General features: G+C 42.5%; 1 protein-coding gene across 7 annotated transcripts in view; it reads right to left on the reverse strand.

The window, feature by feature from the left end:
* The window catches only part of BCAS3 (BCAS3 microtubule associated cell migration factor), a 300,416-nt gene that overhangs the window by 228,427 nt on the left and 51,091 nt on the right, over nt 1-20,898 (reverse strand). For all 7 annotated transcript variants that reach the window (XM_063402849.1, XM_063402852.1, XM_063402848.1 and 4 more), the window contains exons 12-14: nt 17,574-17,744; nt 11,073-11,166; nt 1,185-1,318 (exon numbers count right to left, since the gene is read on the reverse strand). In XM_063402849.1, the coding sequence (XP_063258919.1) occupies nt 1,185-1,318; nt 11,073-11,166; nt 17,574-17,744 (399 nt within the window). The remainder of the gene's footprint in view (nt 1-1,184; nt 1,319-11,072; nt 11,167-17,573; nt 17,745-20,898) is intronic.

Here is a 20,898-nt window from a genome sequence, read left to right on the forward strand (position 1 = left end):
AAACTACTTTGTTAGTAGTATATATATTATCCCAAATGAACAGTTTTTCCTAATTTCTTCTCACTTTCCAGACTGGTTATTCCTTCTTATGGTAAACCATTGCCTGGACCAGCAATTCCACTTTTCCAGAATGGTGGCAGGAAAGCTTCAGAGTATTTAAACTACCAGAAATGTAAATTCATCCAGATCAAAACTTGATCAACCACTGCTCCGTTCAATAAAGCTTTCACATTCCACTTGTTACAATAAAGCTTTCACATTCCACTTGTTACAAAGGTATGGTGAGAAACTCCCAGGATAAAAATAAGGTTTGAAGGAACAGTAATCAGGTACCAGAAGCAGGCGAGCTCCCAGTGCAGGGTCACAATCACAGAGCCCCAGGCTGTCCCTGTCACGGTGCTTTACGTCTGCCAGGCTGTCACAAGTCTGTGCTTCCCGTGTGTAATTGCATCAGCAAGTGCAATACTCATTTCTTACCCCGTGGTGACATTTTTATTCCTGTGTTTAAAGCAGATTCCTCAGCAGTTCCTCAGTGCTCCAAAAGGCTCTGCTGGTGCCCAGAGCACTGCCAGGAAGGACTCAAGCAGAACTTGCTGCTGCCACAGCCCTGCCAGTGAGAGCAGATCCCTTCTCCCCACCTCACCAACAAATCACTGAGCATTGCTTAAAATACAATTCCAGACTTTTCCACCCTTGGATGATATCCTGACTTAGCCCTCTGTCTCTGAGAGGAGGATTTTTCAACAGGGAGGTTAAACTGGGGAGTCTCTGCAGGTTCCCCCACTGTGCTGAGCAAAGTTAATCACAGCCTTTTGATTAACTCTTCCTTTCAACTCTTTAATTGTCTGTCTGTGGCTTTTACCAGCAGAGTCAGGCGAACGCTGACAGTTCCTTCACGGGCACGAGACAAATGCTGAACATGTTACATGAGAAAAGGTTAAGTGCAAACACAGCCAATAATCGGGGCTCTTTGGAGGCCGTGCCAGATCTGAATAAATCTGACAGCACCTCATTGCAAAGGGCAAGAATTTATTATTGTCCAGGTTAAACGCTCTGCTCTTATCCCTTCTGTGGCTGGAGCACAAGAAAGGCTCTTTGTGTGCTGAAACAAACATTAAAGTGCCAACATCCACAGAATGGATAAGGTGTCTGGGGATTATTCCTCAGCAAAGAGTTTCACTTACTTTGGCTTCGGTCTCTCCCCTGTGCAGTGTGTACAAATGATGGACGGCACTTTGTGATGATGACCACGGATGTGTCAGGATTTGAAAAACATGGAAATCGTGGCCTAATGTGTCAGTGGTGACCAGCAACATCCCTGGGGGACAAAAAGAGAAGCACAAAAGCACAAGAGATTAATCGCTGCAAAAGAAGAGGTTTAAAGTGTCTATTTAAAAAAAAACACTGAGTGTGGCTTACATTTGGGGTTTGGAAACAGAAGAAAACACAGAAAATTATTGAATTGAAAGGGATTCACCTCATAAAAATGAATCAGGACTACAACTGAAATCATATTCACAGTACTACTACTTAAATATTAATATATTAAGATAGTATTACAACACAAATCTATAAAAACATCTGAAAAATCTGAATATTCCAACTAAATTTGAGAACTGTGTGATGAATATGAAGCACTGAAGTGATGAATGATACGGCAAAACCCCAAAATGTTCTTCCCTGGGCAAGAGCCAGTCCAAAAAAGATTGATGTCTCCACAATAACAATTTTTGGAAGAAGAGATTATCGAAATCCAGCCAAAACAGCCCATACCAAAACAATCCTGAAGAAGCATCTTCCTTATAAATGAAAGAAACTGTCTGATTTATTGGTGAAAAGAGGAGTTGAGAAATTTCAAATGAAACACTAAATGAGGTACCAGGTTCATTGAGAACGGGTCACTGAAATGATTCAATTAGATCAGCAGAACCACAGTAACTTACATTTGCTATTTACTTTTTTATCCCACAATGTCTCAGCCCATAACCCAGTTTAAAACATTTACAAAGATATTTGAAGTCAATTTGCCATAAATTTATACAAAAAAATAAAGTATTTTTGTACATATAAGGAAAATACAGCATCATTACAGAACTTAGGATTACAGTAACAAACTACAGAGTTGTTTTTATAATATTAATGAAATTCAATACATTATCACCCAAAGCAACCTTCTGACATTTAGTTAACAGCAAGGACAAAGTGATTTTAGCAGTTTAATAGCAATGTTCTAAATAATTTTCAAGGTACCCACCTATTAAAGAAAAACCAGGAATTCCCACTCAGATCTGTTGCTACATTTCTCCACACAAAGCAGAACTGAAATCTTTTATCCTGCAGGAAGAGAACTTGGTCCCCATGTTTTACATGGCACTGATTCAGAAGATAAATGATTATCTTATTTCTGTCATAAATGAGTGTCCATTGCCTTCATTTATTTACAGGTGATACCAGGGATTGCTGTTCCTCTGCTTCCCCAGATACCAACAGCACATATTTGAAACCTCTCACACGTTACCACTGATTTCCTACCCTATGACACTTGGAAAATTTTAGTATTAAACTGTATAAAGTGTGCCAAGCAGCAGAGTAAAAATTAGGTGTGATTAGCTTTTCTACAGGACATTTCATCACTAGATTGGTTGGCATAAACAAGAGCAGCTTCAGACATGTCAGAGGCGCAGTCCTTGTGAGGCTGTTGCCTCCTCCCTGTTTCAAAAGTGAAGGTTTTATTTATACACAACAGAAATACAATTTACTCTTCTGTAGGACAGCCTCGATGTGACCGGAGAGCTGAGCAGCACAGCTAATATCTGATAAAATTCAGAGACACAGGACCACTGCAGTGGGAAAGGATTGGTGTCCTGAGTGTTTTCTCTCCTTGGCAATCCAAGAGATTGGGTTCTTTAGGCTCCGACAGAAACATTTCAGAGGCCAAAGATTTGGTCCTGTGGGCAAAACCTTTTCAGGGTCCTGAAACCTCACCCAGGGCACCGCAGCACCCTCAGAGCCTGCGTGGCACCACCTCAGCTTCTCCAAAACCTCTGAGGGAAGGATCCTGGGGAGGCAAACAGGCAATTCCAACAGGCTGAGGCCCACCAGCAGCAAGGTACAAAATCCAAATTGCTCTCGGAGACAAAACTGCCTGCAAGCTTCCCCTCAGCTTGACCACCGAGGCTGGCAGGGCCCGGCCCGGCCAGGCCACCCACGCTGCACCCAGGCATTTCCTGCAGCTCGCACAAACGCACCATCTCACATCTGAGCTCAGCAAGATTCCCTCCAGCAGACACACTTTTACTGTTCCCGGCTGTTCCTCCGGGCCCGAGTGTTAGAAATGAAAGGGAGTTTGTTATGGAGCTGAGAAATCCGGGAGAGCGCTGGGGTATTATGTTTGGGCGGTAAGGCATGTGAGCTGAGGTTGGGCTGGATGTTAATGTTGGCTTAACTGGCAATTTCCTTGATTTGTAGTGACTGTGTTGATAGGAAATACAGCTCAAGTTGCTCCGGTGCAAGGCAGCCAAGCCTTTCGTGTGGGATTATGCACACAATTTGCATTAATTCTGTTCTGCAACATCACAAACTACACTTCCCTTCTAGTGAAGTGTGCGGTCCTCAATAATATATAGCATTTCCAGCAGAGAAAGCTGGAAGCAAAGAGGGGTTTGTGTGCTGGAATTAGGCTGCTGCTGTTACTGGAGCGAGGATATTCCAAAAGATCTAATTCAACCCAGGAAGAATTTATCTTCTCTATTGCCATGTTTGTCTCTCCTCATGCATTAGACAGCTTTATACAGACGAGGAGGGTGGTTTGGGTCCTTGTATGCTCTTATTCTCGATGGAATGGACCTTTGGAGAAGCTGGAGGGGATGGATCCATAAGACTTCTCCGAATACTGAGCACACAAGCTCTGCAAACAGATATTTTTTCTTCCCCCAAGGCTTGAGAAGTCTCTTATAAATACAGACTCAGAGCTGAGTGCACCCAGAGATCCCAGCGGAGCGTTCTTCATGTGGATCCCAGGGCACGGCACAGTGCACAGAAGATGGTAAAAAACCCTAAATCCACCAAAAATCTGTCTGGAGCTGGAGGCAAAAGGCCGTGTAATGATTCTGAGCCAGTGAGAACACCAGGATCACCGTCCTGCGATGTCCATGGGTGTTGCCCTGGTTTTTCTGAGATTTTTTAAAGCCTTCTACTTGCTTGTAAGATGGAGTCAGTTCTTTAGCTACTGTTGCGATATTAAGGGTCAGTCTTTCACTTTCTCACACTTTGGAACATAAACAACCCTTCTTGTTTTTGTTCACTGCCCTTTGCTTACATATTTCCAACCTGAAAACAACGTTGGTTGACAGCTGGCATAGCCAGTGGGGTGAAGGGGTAGTAACCCCAGGAGCCAATGTGCTCCCAGACCCACAAAATTATAAAAGGAAAAGAATAAACAGGCTGGGCCCTCTTTTCTCGGTGGGGAGCAGCTTTCACTGAAGACTCTGCCCCCGTGTTGTTGATTATTGCGTTCCGGGCAACACGTGGGTGTTCAGCCCAGCGGGATCTGGTGCCCAGTGCTGGCGAGAGCCGCAGGAGGCCTCACCCCTGCTGCCCACAGGCTCCTGCCCAACCCCACAGTGCTGTCTTCAGGCACGGCAGGGCTCACTCTGGGCACAGACACCAAAAGCTGTGGCACACGGGCTCCCAGAAGCCATGGGGTCCCTGCTCGTTCCTTGGGTGACACCTCAGATCCCAATGGCCACAGCCGTGACGTTCATTTGCCTACCTGCAGCTCTGAGCACTTCCAGATGATGCTCTTAACTCCATGTGTGCTTTGCCTTTGGCTTTTCTGGGTTTGGTTTGGGGTTTCTTTCCTCTGCTTTTGCTAACTTGAAGGAGTACAGAGGTGAAAGATAATACGTTTGTGGCTGCAAAGGAATTGACTTAAAAATAGAAAGATGGGTGGTATCTGATTTGGCAATTTATGTCTAATCTAAACTCCTGCTGCCTGTCCCATTTGGAATAAATGCATTTATTAGATGAAAACCCAGGGAAAACAGGCCCTTCACTTGTATTAGAGGCTCTTTTTCAGTAAGTTGAAGGAGGACCTTTCACACCCACATTTGCATTTGAAGTACAAATATCTTCTGGCAGGACTTGTATCAACACAGAGGTCCCAAGCACAACACCACAGATGGGAAAGAACGTGTATTTATAAAACAGCATTTTGAAATCTCTTCCTCGCTCCTGTTATTCAAACAATAAATCACCCATGTTTCAGAACACTGGGCTGGGGTTTGTGGTGGGATTTTCCAGCTCTCATTACTTCACACTGCAGAATCCCAGTTTTCCATTATCACAGCGCAGCCATTTCATTTCTCTCTCCATCTCCCTGCAGCATCCCAGCAGGAATTCCTAATCCCAGCAGAGAAACACGAACTGGAATCCTGGTCCTACCTCACTTTCACTTCCAAGTGCAGGAAACTTCAGCTCAAGCTCCTTAAGAGGCCTCGTGACGGTTTTCCCAAAAAGTTGTTTAGACGGAAATACAAGTTAAAGCTGTGCTAAGTTCAGTCCAAATGTTTTCTCTTATGAGGGACTTTATGGGTGAATAATCAGAGATGAAAAGTGAATAATTCTTGAGGATTTCCTGCTTATTTTTCTAACTGGCATTAATCCCTGTTTAACAGATAACAGCTGAAATCCACTGGAAATCTTGCATACACAGGACCCAGTGGAAATTTATGTGTAAACCAGACTTTATTTCGTATATATCTCATTGCGAAAATTCTGATTTTGCTTATCCACAGTACGAGGGTGCAGCCAGATTAAATTAATGACTGTTTTACTGTGTGGTTGTTTTAAATCCACAGAGATGATTAAAATCCAGTTTCAAAGCAACAGATATCCTAGATGAGGGAAAAATAATTAGGCAAGCTTTGTTTTACCTGCCCTAATTTACAGCTTCCTACTTTTCCTGCATTCTGTTTGGGGAAACAATCAGCTTCTTTCAGGATAGAAACAAAACCACGAGGAATATATGCATAAAAGGAAAAACTAGTACAGATGCAGACTGCGGGTTAAGAGCTATTTATGCAGTATCAGAAGACTAAACCAGACTCTGGCCTGGCCATAAACTAAGCCCACGCCCTAAATGAGGTGCCAAGCCACAAAAAGCATTTGCGTCAACTGGGAATACAAGGAAAAGAAGGACTTCTAATTATAGGGCCTGGAAGCGGAAGCCGGGCGCGATTGGGAGCTGAGGCTGCGCCGTGTTTATCTCAGGCTTCCTCCCCTCGGCCTGGCCCGAGCCTGGAGCTGCTGATGGCACACGGAGTTCTCAGCTCCTGGCAGCCCCAGGGGCAAATTAGAGAGCGCTGGGAAAGCTGGGCAGCCCCACCACATCCTATTTATAACACCTCTCTAATTGCAGAGCTGTTGATTGCGTGCATATAAATGAGGTCTGTACGGGTTGGAGCTCCACCAGGAGCTTCCCTTCGGTTTTCAGAGGGGTTTTTCACCTCCCCAAACTCTGCCAGCGCTCACTGGAGGGTTCCACACCTCCAAGCTGTGCATTTCTTTTCAAAACACCAAGGGTGTAAGTGCTGGGAATGAAATCACAGATCAGTGTGGAGGAAACGTGGATCCATGGACAGACTGGATTTGGGAATGCAACCCTCACACTTCCATGCCCAGCCACGGAGAGACCAGTCCAGCACCAACAAATGAGCTTATCCAAAAAGTGATTAAAAATATCAACTTCTCTCACTTCAGTTTGGAAATCTGACCTTGGATGCCACACAAGGCTGGTACTGAGCTTTGGAGGATCCCAAATTGCAGGCTCAGAGCGCTCAGGGGAGCCACAGTGACCTAGAGCAGCTCCTGGTTCAGTCCATGGGGATTTCTCCTGGCATTCCCCCCTTCCACAGGCTCATGGCACAGGATTCCTGTTCCACCTCTGCTCCCGGGGCTGAGCATCCCACTCATGTGACAAAGCTCATATGGTTCTCTGAGGCATCAGGAACAGCAGCTTTATTTATCCCCACTTAATTCCCCTCCCAGGCAAGTGAAAATACAGCCAAACACCAGAGCTGCTCAGCCCCTGCGTACTCCCCAATGGACCATGTGCTACAGTTCCAAAACTGAGTCTCAAAAAACCTTAACTAAATAATGAAATTCTGATTTTAGCGAAATTCACCACAAAACAAACGCAGGCGCGTAAAGATTTAATGTAAATATTTTAAAAATCCCAAGAAGTCAAAAGAAAGGGAAGCAAAATAAAATATTATTTTGTGAATAAATAACTCCCCATGACTCTTATAACTCCTAAAGCAATCCATGGCTACAGCTCTTCCTTCACAACCAACCCAAAATGCAATTCTTGATCAAGCCATCAATCATCAAGGATTCCTCCTTTTGTGACATGGGACACAGGGACACAACATTTATAACTGCATCTCATCAAACTGACTTAATTTCAACATATTTGTCTTCCAAGGCAATAATTCAAGTCAAAACCCAGAAGAAAATGAACAGAAAAATGGAAGAATTATTCTGTCATTAAATAATTACAGCTTGTTTTACTCTCCAGGAGTGTTTTCCTGCCCACTTTCTCTGATCAATGGGAAAAAACTTGTGCAGAGATGTTCCAATTTCACCCTCTTTAACTATTAACTCAAGGCCACCGTCACGTTTCAATACAGAACATTAAAATAATCAGAGCAATTTCAGGTCTGTTAAAGGTGCAGTCAGGCATCCCAAGGGGGACACACTTTAATCTGTTTTACTGCTGGCCCAACATTAATTTTCTCGTTATTAATGGGTGGAAAATCTCTTTTGTAGCCAAGGAAGCGTAATTATTTTAAATTTTCAATGTCTTGCACTTCACAGCTCTCAGCTGCCAAGCTGGCAGGAGCAACACTTCTGGAAAGCAGATCATTTATTTACCACACTTAAAAGAAAAAAAAATCTCCAGATATTTATAAACCAGCACCATTTTTTAGCTGTTTACTAACTGAGAATCTGATGTGAAAACTTTCCTGTCTGACACTAAAATTGGAATGTACCTGCACCATTCCCTCGATTTAAAAGCTGGTCCTACTCCCAAACTGAGTCTGGATTTAACTATAGCTACAGAAATGTTTTAATTATTGTATTTGCAGGGGTTTTAAAGGGCTTTTATTGAAAAATATTGTGTCTTTTGCTCCCTCCAGAAGGGTGAGAAGCCAGAATCCAGTCCTGCAGCTGGAAAACCCCTCTGTGCTGCATCTGAGTGCAGAGAAAAGCTTTTACTGGGAAAAGCTGTCCCAGGAGAAGACCACCAGGAAGCTTAGGTAACAAAATGTCCTTTTCAGAGGCTCTAAGGCTACTTACTGGCCTTTACAAATTGGCAATTGAAGCAGAAGCTCTACAAAAATCAAACGGGGGATAATTCTCATCTTTCCTGGCTGCCCACAGGGTTTGTTGTACATATAGTTCTTGGCAGTGCAGCCTGACAGGGAAACGAGGCACAAACCTTCCAAAACCAGCAGTGAATGATTTAAACAACCTTTGAGGAGACATGAAAACTTCTACACTTCCCTTACTCCCCAGTGAGATACAAGGGATGGAGATGTTTGTGTGGAAATCCCACCTGGAGCCCAGGAGGCCGTGTCCAGGTCAGGCTCTGCACTCACCACAGGAACGGGGATCCCACCACAGCTCTGGTGGGCTCAGCAGCTCAGCCCAGCTTCCAAAATTATTCATTATTGGGCTGCATCACTCCAGGCTCCCATGGGAAGTGGAACTCCAGAGGAGGAGCAGCAGAGTCCACATGAAGCTGTCCCGGCGTCCTCCAACACCAAACCCAACGCTCCAACACCAAGCTCCAGAATTATTGGTCATAGCTAAAATGTAGGGCTGACTTCTCTACACTTTATTTCATCTACAAACTGTGAAAATGACATCTCTACAGGTTTTTATGTTCCACTTTTCCCACATTGCATCCTTGAGGCCTTAAACACACTTTCCTGGGGGAGCCCAGAGGGTCTGGCCCTTCCTCCCCTCTGCTAAAGAAAAGACTCCACTGGCTCTGGAGAACCTGCCCAAGTGTAGACAGCAATGTATTCAGCAACTCAGCTTTAGCACAAATAAAACATCTATAATTCGCTTTTAAATGTGGTGAAGTAAAGACAATTGAGTGAAATAAAGCTGCAGCCCAGCAGACTTAAAAATTACTCTCAAAAGCACAAATAACAATTCCTGTAGTATGGAGAGATGTGGGTCATTTACACACAAGTTGGTTTTAATTAGCACAGTTCATAAAGGCCTTTATACCCCTGATCTGCCCAAATGAAGGGAGGATTCTGCTCGTTTTTAACACAGTAAAAATCTATAAAGGGATCCTCCCAAACTCAGACCTGAGCACCTGTGCAGCTCCAGCACTGAGATATGATGGAATTAAGGGGTTTACCAGCCCCAGAAAATCAAATTTTCAGTGAATCAGAGCAGTGCCCCCCGTTAGCCTCCCCAGCACAGCTCTGCAGTCGCTGTGTTCTGGTGCAGCCACGCAGACACTGCCTGGAATTAGGAGTGAAAGTGGGGTTTGAGAGCAAGCAGCCAAGGACAGAATCAAAAGCCACCTCTTGTTTTGTTCTCTGTAATGAGCTCGGCCTGATTGCCAATAGACCACTGCAGAATGGGCTGGGATGATGTTACAGCCCTGGCTTCAAACAGAATCCTGCCTTGATGTTAAATAAAGAACACAGAATCCTGGGCTAAGTGCTGCTCTCACTGGAGGCAGCTGAGGGAAGAGTTCTGTGCTGGTTTGTCCCCATCCCTCCTGCAAACCTCCCACAGCACACAGCATCTCCAAAAATAACACCACTTCAACAAGTGTTCTGCCATTAAACACCATTAGCTCTAAGTGTCACTCTCTAAATTATTGTCATCCCAGTACCTGAGCAAACCAAAGAATTTGATCTTAATAGAAGTATCCAGCAATTTGTAAAAATATCCTTCCTTTTGAAAAATAACAATTTGGTTTTGCATAAACATTATGCTGCCCTTTAAATTTACACAATCCTAGAAACTCTCTTAAGGAGGCATTTAATTAATATCTATATACCATTCTAATTTAAGCAGCTGTATTTATTGCACTTATTTATTTCATTTAATTAGAAATGCTCCACTCTAGGTCTCATCCTTCTTCCAGAGCACAAAGCAAAATGAGTGTTCTGGCATTGAGGATTCTCAGTTCACTGCACAGAGCTCCATGAAAAATTCCCTTCCAAGAAAAGCCAGGCAGATGAGAATACAGCTTTTCTGTCACAAACTCCCAGTGAACTGCACTGCACTGTTAAAGAGTTCTGACACAACAGATGGGGTGTCAGAATGACACCAACTGGTCAGCAAAAGTGAAAACATAAATGACACACATTTAGTTTTATTCTCTGAAATGTGACTTCACCCTCCTGATCTTCATGGCATTTGCTGCATTTTGGAAATTGTTAATTTAGGCAGAAGAAGCTGCTGATTCCCTGACCATTTCCCTGAGTGCTGCTGCAACCAGCCAGAACATCATTTACCTACAGATAATTAAATGCTAATTGTCAGATTAATAAGATTAATTAATACACAAGGTTTGTAGCTGTCCCTGCTGCCCACAGTGACTGTTCATTTATGAAGAGGAAGGACTCAAACAGGTACTTATGAGGAGTTTCTTAAAAGCCTTTTCAGATTTTAGTTGGTTTCACTCAGGAGAGAGGGTAAGATCACAAACTCTTCATTAGCAAACAAATAATAATTTACTTTAAAAACCAGCGAAACCATTTTATCTCTGTATTTATGGGGGACTACAATTTAATGCATGTGCTGATACCTGAGGACCACAACGTGTGTGCACCTGGCTGGCAGGATCCCGACAGGCAGGGACTGAATCTCCTCCCTCCTACCACAGTAAAAGAGTGTGAAATTTCCAGAAAAGACAAATTCCACATCCAACACTCCACAGAGCAGGTCACCAGCGGGACCAGCAATCCCTGCAAACACATTCCCATGGGATCTGCTGCCTTGCTGATGTCTGTGCCAAGAAGCAGAGGAGTTCTTACCGCTGGGGTTGAAGGCCATGCAGCAGATGGGCTTCTCGTGGGCAGGGAAATGGGCCACGATGCCATCGCTGTCCGAGTCCTCGCTCACCAGCACCTGGGGACAGAGCACAGCCACCATCAGAGGGAGAACACTCCAGAGGGAAATTCCCAATTTACTGACACAGGGATTGGTTTGTAAGGTGTTCACAGTCACAGTGAAGCTGCATGGCAGCTGAACCAACAATCCTCGGGAATTCCCTCAGACACAGAGACACGAGATCTGCTCTAATAACCACAAAGGATTCTCCACTTTATGCCTGGATCTCCTATTTATTTATCCTATTCAAACTAGGGAAAAAAGAGAAATATTCCTGTTTTGCTCCATGAATTATTGCTGACTGCACAGGAGCCCATTGCACCGTGCTGTGCAGGAAGCTCCATTTGAGGTTTCCAATAACAAAATCACTTCCTAGAAAGAAAAGGGAATATTTAACCCTTACATAAATCAGCATTTTGATCCCACATATGTAAGACAAATAAGTGGAAGACCAGATCAAACCCCAGAGACAGTGGGTTTGCTTTCCCTGAGTCCCTCAGGTGGGAACACACAGCTTCCCTCCTGCTGTCAGCGTGATCTCCCTCTCTTACAGAATTTCAGGAAATCAGATGATGCTGCTACAACACTGCTTTAGGAACATCAAACCAGCACCTCCAGCTCCTCCAGCCAGCTGAGGGTTTCATGCCCCTGAAAACAGCAGAGTTGGGAATTTTTCCTGGAAATCAAACCAGAGGGACAATTTCCCTAATAACACACGCAAGGGCTGTCAGGGAGCTCGAGGGAGGCAGCTCCTTCTCCCTCCCAGAGCGTGCAGTGCCCACAGGAATCCCGAGGCTGCAATTTTTCTCCTCCTCCAAGGTGGAAGCCTCTAACCACTCTGCTAAAAGACCCTCCAAAGTCTCTCATTGAGAAAAGTCCTGACATCTCAGCATTGCTCTGGTGATCACAGAGCTTCAGCAGGATCCTCCTTGCAGAGCTCCAACAAGAGACCAACCCTGAGACTTTTCTACCAAGACTCCTCGTGAACGAGCCCTCAGCTGCTCCTGCTGCCCAAAAACATTTTTTAAGAGCTGCAGGAGGATTTTCTCCAAAGCTGCCCAGCCAAAGAGCCCGTGGCTGGAGGTGCTGTGCCAAAGCAGCTCTGAAGTTCATCAGGGATTCATGGAATTGTCTTTATCTCACCCTGAAAGAAGAGACAAAGCACAGCCAACAGAGCTGGCATAGAGGGCAGGAGATAACTGCAGCCTGAGCTGTTTTCTCTGTGCCATATTTTCCTTCCTCCATGGTATTTTCAGTACTGCTGAACAGAAGCCACTCGTAATTATGACTTTAATTATTTTAATCTTTAAAGGCAAATTACACCACTTATCCCAGTGGAGACATGTTTTTAAATAAAACATGAAAGTAACGCAAATAAAAATGGACCCAAATCTAATCAAGCAGGTCCTCCTCTTAATACAATTAAGGAAAGAATAATCCCATCATCATAAAAACAAATAGGTTTGGCAATAATTATAAATATGAATATTGTATAACAAATATTTGCTGTACACTTGAGATCCCCAATGCTTTAAAGAGCTGGAGCTGGAGTTTGATTCACAAAGAGCCTCCCCCAAGTTACAGCCAAGGTCAAACTTCAGTGGAAAGGGGCTAAAAGTGATAGATCTGTGGCATTAACTACTGCACTCCTTTTAATAGAATCCAGCATAAACTCAAACCAGCCTCGCGCTCAGCCTGAACCATTTATCTGAGACAAAAATGTCTTCTTGACAAAAACCAGATCTCCTTTAATAAAAGTGAGGCAGACAGTATTATGCTCTGAGGGAATCCTGTTGCTCTTTTTATATTTATATATAAAAAGAATTCTTCTGTAATACACGGAGATATAAAAAGGGAAGAAAATTGAGGCCAAATATTTGAGCATCAGGACATCAGCTCGGCCTTTGCCAAAGCTGCTCCTAAAACAAAAGCCCTGGTGTTAATGACCAGTGGAATTATGTCTGTAGTTAAAGTTTTATTTTGAATATGCTTCACTCTTTGAGCTTTTTTTTTGCTTCAGACCAAAATGTCACAATTCCTGCTCCTGACAAGCATCTTGATTTGCTTCAGTTGCTACCAGCTCCTCACCAAATGCAAATGAACTTTGGAAACTGCGGCAGGCTCTGCTTTTTCCCCGAAAATTCCTCCTTAATGCAATAAAAAGTTAATAGGGAAAAAAAAAAAAAAAAAGCCCTGATCACATTTTAAAACTTATATACATCAACATGTTATCTCATTTTGTTGTTTTGAAAATATTCTCTCCACTATTCCTGAGTTGTGGATGAGCTGCTGCACGGTGAGATTCCATCGATCGCACCCAGAATCGAGGTTTGGATTTTTCACTGGCCACATCTCTCTCTGTCAGCCAATTGTTAGATGTTGAACAGATTTACATTCTGCCCCAAAAATGGTGACTTTTGAGCAAGGTCATTATTGCAGCCTGCACGTGGGTGGCCCGGTGGATGAATTAATTAAGAATACAGAAACAAAGGTCGAAAGAAAATAATTTTTCTTTCAAACCCAAGCCAATAAAGTCTTACACATTTAATTCCAATTACTGAAAAAGAGGACATCTGTACAGCTTTAGGTTTATCCATTTCAACTAATTAAGGGATTCAAATAAATAGTCCTTCCATCCAACTGAAAAGTTTGCTAACACTTCATTAGAAGGAAGTTTAAACAAGCACACGACCTTGTTAACATATTTTGGTTTACCACAAAGTTACTTGGGCACCTCGATAATTATTTTTATTCCTTTTACAAATATCTCCTGACAGCCAATGTCAATAATTCTGCATTCCTCTGCATTTATTTAATTACCTCATAATTCAAATTTTCTTAAAGTAGCACCAATTTTGAAAGTAGGAGCTATCACATAAACAACTGCTGGGGATGAGAGTTTACTGCAATATCTACATTCACAAGGTTTATTAAAAATGCTTTTCCTGCAGATTTAATCCTGCAGGATGACATTGGGAGAGTTCTTTGGTCTTTAAGTGTGATTTTTTCAATGGTGAGTTTGCATTTCACCCTCTGCCATGGCAGCACAGGGCAGTGACTGAGACACATCGAGCTCCCTCTCATATTTAAAGCCTTTGAAATGGGAGAAATTATAAAAAATTAGTGAAAAATATAGTTACTCCTCCTGGTTTGTGTCCAAAATGTGTCCCTTCATCATCCTCCTGGCACAGAAATTGTTGTATTTTACACATGCACAGAGCAGCTCAGTCCATCTTTAGAATCTGTGTGCTGTGCTTGAAATAACTGAAAAAGTACTTGGATCATTAATTTGCAAAACTTTAGACACATTTATTTAAAAAAAAGAAAGCTTCCCCACTCAAAAAAAAATGCTTATTTCTCCCCCAAAATGATGTATTTGCCTGCCTTAGATTTATTGTTGTATTCCGTTTTCTGTCTCTTTTTAAAACAGTTTTTGTGGGTTTTTTTTTTTTACTGTATCTTATCTTACAGGCATATTTTATTACTTGAAAAATGTATCTTTCACTGCAACACCCAAATTCTTAGTCAGGCTCTGCAGGTGACAGAAATTTTTATGGACCTGATATTTATATTCTATTAGGAGGGTACTGATGATAAGAAAATAATTCCTCCCTGCTTCTGAAATTCCCCTCAGTTGTGACAAGGCTGAAGCCTTGTGAGCACACACCAATCCCTGCTGAATGGGGTTCAAGGCTTTCCAAGGGTTCCTTTAGCACAGAAAATACTTGAAATTTTTAATTTTTAATGCTGGAGAGCCTGATGGGCACAGCCGTGAACATCCCAAACCAGGCATCTCATCCCAGCACGAAGGGTTTGTTGATTCCACTCTTATTTTCAGGAATCTGAAAAGTGGGGTGATAAAACAGGGAAAAATCCTTTCACTGAGTGCGGTTCAGCACTGGAAGAGAAATTCCCCCACAGGAAAGTGGGGTCACCATCCCTGGCAGGATTCAAAAAACGAGCAGATGTGACAATTTGGTTTCATGGGAATGGCAGAATTCAGTCAAAGGCTGGATTTGATCCTGCAGGTCTTTTCCAAAATTCCTGATTGTGATTCCACAGAGCAGGAACTTTAAAAAACCACTGAAAACAGGCAGTGACCCTAAAAGAGCAGAGGGGCTGGAGCTGCACCCCCCCAGCTCAGCCAGAGGATGCAGCTCAGGGGACCCTCCCAAAAATCTGATTTTCCACAGCACAGTAAAACCATGCCAGAAATTCCCAGCACGAGGAGCTCACAGGTTTGGGATCAGCTCCTCCTGCTGCAGTGTCTGCCTGAGCCCAGGGCAGCCACCGTGAGCTCAGTGAGATTCTCAGAGGTGCTAAAATTCCCTGGATTCTGCCCCAAACCCAGCCAGGCATCCCCAGCCAGTACAAACCATCCACACTGGCATTCCCTGCAGGAATTCTGCCAGCTCACAGCGTCACAGCCCTGCCAGGCTCCCAAAAACACACCAAGATCCCTGCCAAAATCAGGATCCACCAGCTCCCATCTGCACAAAAATTCACATTTGCACTGCAAGCAGAGCTGGAGGCACAGGATAAGACTGGGAGCAGCCAGGACACTCCTCACAGGAGAAGGTTCAGTGCTGGCAGGCTGGAATGACCATGTACAAAGTGCATTAATTTATTTTTAATCAGCTTTTTGCCAGAGGGATGTTTCAGTAAGAAAAAAATTATTCAAAAAAATTTGTGCACCATGAAAATCTAACAACGCAAAAGAAAGGTTATTTTCTTTTTTTTCCTGGAAATAAATATAGATCTGAAAGCAAACTGCAGCACTGGAAATAAATTACACAATTTAACAGCACTTAAAAACTTCAGATATGAAAATATGAATGCAATACACACAATGAGGATATCCAACTTCCTAGAGGTTCAAGACAAAACTTATTTTCCTGGAGCTGATGGCTTATTTATGTTAGAGCAGCAGGGTTTGGACAAGACAAACGTTATCATTTTTACAGCCCCTCTCCTGTAGTGTCCTTTAGGCTTTCATAGCTCCCTACCATTGTCAGGGTCAGAGGACAAGTTCATAAAACCTCTAAATCACACAGAACAAGCCTTAAAAACCCAAGATCTATCATGGTTTTCCCCCTAGGCCTGTGCAGAAGAATCAAAGCACAGACAGCGAGTAGCAGAAATAATGATCACATTAAACAGCTTCATCAGAAATTTATGAAGTAAAATTTGTCTCTTTTTTTTTTCTTTCCTTGTTGTATATGAAGAGCCAAAAGATTATTTTTTTTCCCCTGGAAACAAATACAAATCCCAACAGCCAGCAGAATTATTTTAAGATGTGACTCTAAGATCTCTTTTTTTTTCCATTATCTTCTTTCTTTTATTTCAATTTTGGAAGGAAATGTCTATATTGTTTTATGAACAACACTCCTTCAAAACAACATTGCTTGGCTAAATACTTCCAAAATTAATTCTCAGGCAACAACCATAACAAAGTTTTTCTTTGTTTTTGTTTTTGTTTTTTTTAAGTAAAAGATTTTATTTTCCTGTCAAGAAAAAAATAAAATAACTTGGCTAAATATTTGACTTCTGATGTGTCCTTAATACCTCAGAACTTACCTACAATGAGCATCATAAAGATAGGGGAAAACAAAAAAAACCCTGAAGTTTTTTTTTTGCTTTAAATTCAATAAAAGTGCCCATGAGGAAAAAAAATCTCACAGACTAGTTACAGAATAATGAAGTGTGTGGGAGTTCTGCATAAACACTGAATCCAGGACCAGACACTTTAAAATGAAATGAGTGGTAGAAACAAACAAAGAAAGACATGGATATCTTCTCTGTCATAAAGACAGGAAAATCCAGCAATTTAAAAATTGTCTGATAATGGTGTGGAGTTTGTAACAAATGTTTCTGCCTGATGCACTGCACTGTGTATTATTATATACAGTAAATTATTATTATTATATACAATAAATTATTATTATTAAACAGTACAAATTCCTCACAGAACAGCATCATGCTCGACTGCATCTGGGATTTATATAAAATTATAACTTTTACACTTCAGACCCAACTTCTCTCATCATTTTTTTCACCTGGAATGCAACAATTCCCCTGTTCCTGAGGAACCCCACACTGCAGCCACGTTCACATTAATAAAGATCATCAGACTCCACTCGGACTGATCAGCATCAATCAGTGTCAATTAGGAACAAGTGCTGGGCAGACAAAATGTGACACTTCACACTTGATCTTGTCAAAGTGTCACATAAATATGCTGCAAGGACAATATATATATATTTTGGCTGCATTTCAATCCCGAAGAGGATCTGATCCCAAAGAGGATTTGATCCCAGCTCTGTGGGTCTGTAAAAATCTGGTTTATTTTTCACTCCCAGCAGCACAAGAAGGATTTCCCCGGGGTTGTGGTGGCAGTGCAGGTCCTGGCTGTGGGCACACCTTACCTGTCCCTCTGCCACCGTGTCGGTGTCGATGATGGTGACAATGCCAGGCACCAGGGGACTCCTGCGGAGGTTGCTGTGAGCCAGGATCTCCTCCTCGGTGGCCCCCGACGGCAGCGTCCCCGTCAGCTGCGTCACCACCTTCCCCACCATGGTCAGCCCAGTCTTTATTGTCTGCAAAAAAGGGAAAATAAAACCCCTTCAGTGATGTTCAGCTCGGAGTTGTTTTCTAGAAGTGGATTTGTTCAGGAGTGATGTATCAGCTGCAAAAGGCTGGGACAAAACAGCCTGAAAAAATTAGGCGTCCTAACAAATGGAAGAATTCACCTTTATTATAGAAGTTAATTATGCCAAAGCATTATTGAAAAAAGATGTGTTTTAATGTTCAAATAATTGGATGGTTTTGTATTTGAAGTATTCCAGTGTTGAGGGGTTTTTTAACTTTGATTTTACTCACTCCCACAGCACGGATGGTCAGAAGGATCAAGGATGAGGCAACAATGGGTGTGAGGAGGGTCCTGCTCACAAAAAATACAAACAGCTCCTAGAGCTGACAGAGTTTTGTCTTCTGCACAGTGCAAGAGACCAGGAATTTGGCCTTTGCTACATCTGACACACTTATATTTTACTCAGTAGTTAAGCATTAAAACTGAATATGAGACTCAAATCCAGGAAAATTAAAAATGCCACCGCTGAGGTCCTGGAACGCCCTGGAACATCCCAGCACAGGGAATGGGACTTTCCAGGCTCTGCATGTTTCCCAGACATGGGTTTCAAAACACGTTCACTGCACCAGCTTTTAGCAGCTAAAGATGCTGAAGATTATTTTTATTTTGCTTTATTTTATTTGGAGAGAGAGGCAGACTAATAGAGAGGCAGATTGAAAGAAAAACAAGCCCAACTACAACTTTAAATATTTTCTCCTTGAACCAAGGACTGTGCCTTATTTGCCTGTGAAGAATTGAGCAGATTTATTATGCAATATAAATAAGAAATAGCAAAAGAGATCAGAATGGAATGACACTGTAACAAGCCAATTCTTAACTAAAAAGACAAGCTAAGCTGCCTGCTAAATTGAAAAGGAAAAAAAAATGCCCAGATCCCAGTCTGAAACCAAGAAGCAGCCACAAATCAATTGCAACTGCTTTGTTTAGTGCTAAAATCTCAAACTGCAGTGATTAGAAAACACATTAGTGTTCATCAATTAGCAGCCAAACGTTTGTTTTAATAATTCATGGGAAATGACTTACACAAAGTCTGTTAGTGTGTTGTCAGGAAAGCCTCTGCAGGGCCAACAGCAGCAGGCGCCACACGGTATCGATGGCCAGGCCAGCCAGGAAGGCTGATTAACCTCTGAGATGCCTCTGCTGATGGACTCACCCCATTAATGCTAATGGAGATCCTTCCACTTAAAATCGAGCCAGGCCTTTAGCACAGCGATGGCTTTGGGGGTTTAAAGTCTTTAGTAATATCCTGCCATTTGTTTCTTGTTATTTCTTTTTATACCCGGCTACGACAGAGGAGGATAAAACGGGTTTTAACGGTGGCGAGTTTGGGAGGCTGGGAGAGGTAACATAAAGCAGATATTGATAGCTGAGGAATAAACCTAAAATAGCCCCAGTGCCATCCCAGGGATGCAGTCCAGCTCTCCTGGTAAAATCTGACGAGGCAGTTTTTGGGCAGTAGCTAAAATCCTAGAAAATGACTCGTCCTCAGTTTACAGGGCAGGGAGGAGAGAGCAGGAAACGCTACACGGTGAAATTCCTGTGCCAGGGAAAAGGCTAAAAACCATCACTGACCTGCTCTAGAAAACACCTTTCATGTTTCTAATGAGAGCAGCGGGCTGACAGAGTCCCAAAGATAAATGTACAGCTCTCCAGAAGGAGATGAGCGTGGCCTGCAGCAGCAGAGGTGTGCAGAGATGTGGCCAAGGCCATTAGCTCAGAAATATCAGCGCAGAACCATTACAGCACTTACTGCCCTGTGCTGCTGTGTATATTTGCAAAAACTTGTGGGGTAATCTTTAACCTTTCCCATGCCATATCAGCTGTCCCCTCCATCCATTAGGGCTAATGACCCTGCTCTCACATAAGCTGTTAGTCCTCATTAAGAAGTTATCAGGTAACAAGAGAAAACAGATGCAGCCCTTGCTAAATCACTTTACCAGTACAGGATTAAAAGATATGGAGAAGGAATCAAGCAAAGGAGTTATGAGGTGAGAAGGACTTGGTTTATAATTTGATGTGAGACGTGTGACAGTGCAAATAGATTTTAAATGAAATGGGTTCAAGTTTGCACTGTCCCAGTTCCTTTGTCACTGATGGGAACCCGCCAGTGAAGTCTGCTGATAAATAAAATTAAAATACTTGATCCAGTTCCTTTTGTAACCAGTGATCCACAGTGTGCAGAAACACACATTATTTATAAGCTCATGTGTATCCTATCTACTTCAAAATATGACTGTTCGCATTCATTTGAATATAAAGAAATACAAATATTTAATGAAAGTAGATGTATGCCCTCATACCTCATTTAATTGAAAAGTAAGTACAACTTTAATTAGATGAAAAGAATTAAAATGCACCATTCAGTGCCTGTTAGGATGCTTTGTTCCAACATAGGCCTTGCATCCTTTTAGTGACAACATAATATATTGTTCCTGTTTCTCATAATAAATACATTTTATATGATCTATTTGATTGCAAATGAAAAAATCTATAGAAAGTAGAAAGAGATATCAAAAAGATCTGCCTTGGGTGTCAACACAGTGAGGTTGAGCCTCACACTCAGTTTGAACAAAGGGATAACAGGGTTTATCTAAAAGAAATTCCACGTCCATGCTACTCTGTTTGTTCAACTGGACTGGAAAGAATCTTTATCCTCTGGAAGGGACTTTGCTGTCCACATGCCCTGAGTGCAGTCTCCAACACCTCTAAGGAATGATACTTTCATTTTTCCAAACCCAGCCATTTTTATCTTCACTCAGCATTAATCCAAATGGGAATCTTGACATTTTCTGCTTGCCAAAATTTTCTGTTGGTCAAATGACAGAAGCTACCAGAGCCTTCAGAGCATGAACGCTCAGAAAGCCACCAACACAACTCTGACCTCTGGTTTTGTTAACAGGGACCTTCCCAAATAACTCCCAAGTTATTTGATAAAGGAGGAAATTTATTTGCTGCACCAAGAGCAGCACCTGAGGACAAACCCCTGGCCCCACCAGGACATGGGTCAGCAAGGGGAAAACCATTACAGAAAATATTCTGTGCTGCCACCAAGACCTTCTGGAGAGGATCTGAATGGCAATTCTCCAAAGGACCCTGCTGAA

The sequence above is a fragment of the Prinia subflava genome, chromosome 8, assembly GCF_021018805.1.
Source record: "Prinia subflava isolate CZ2003 ecotype Zambia chromosome 8, Cam_Psub_1.2, whole genome shotgun sequence".
Lineage (NCBI taxonomy): Eukaryota > Metazoa > Chordata > Aves > Passeriformes > Cisticolidae > Prinia > Prinia subflava.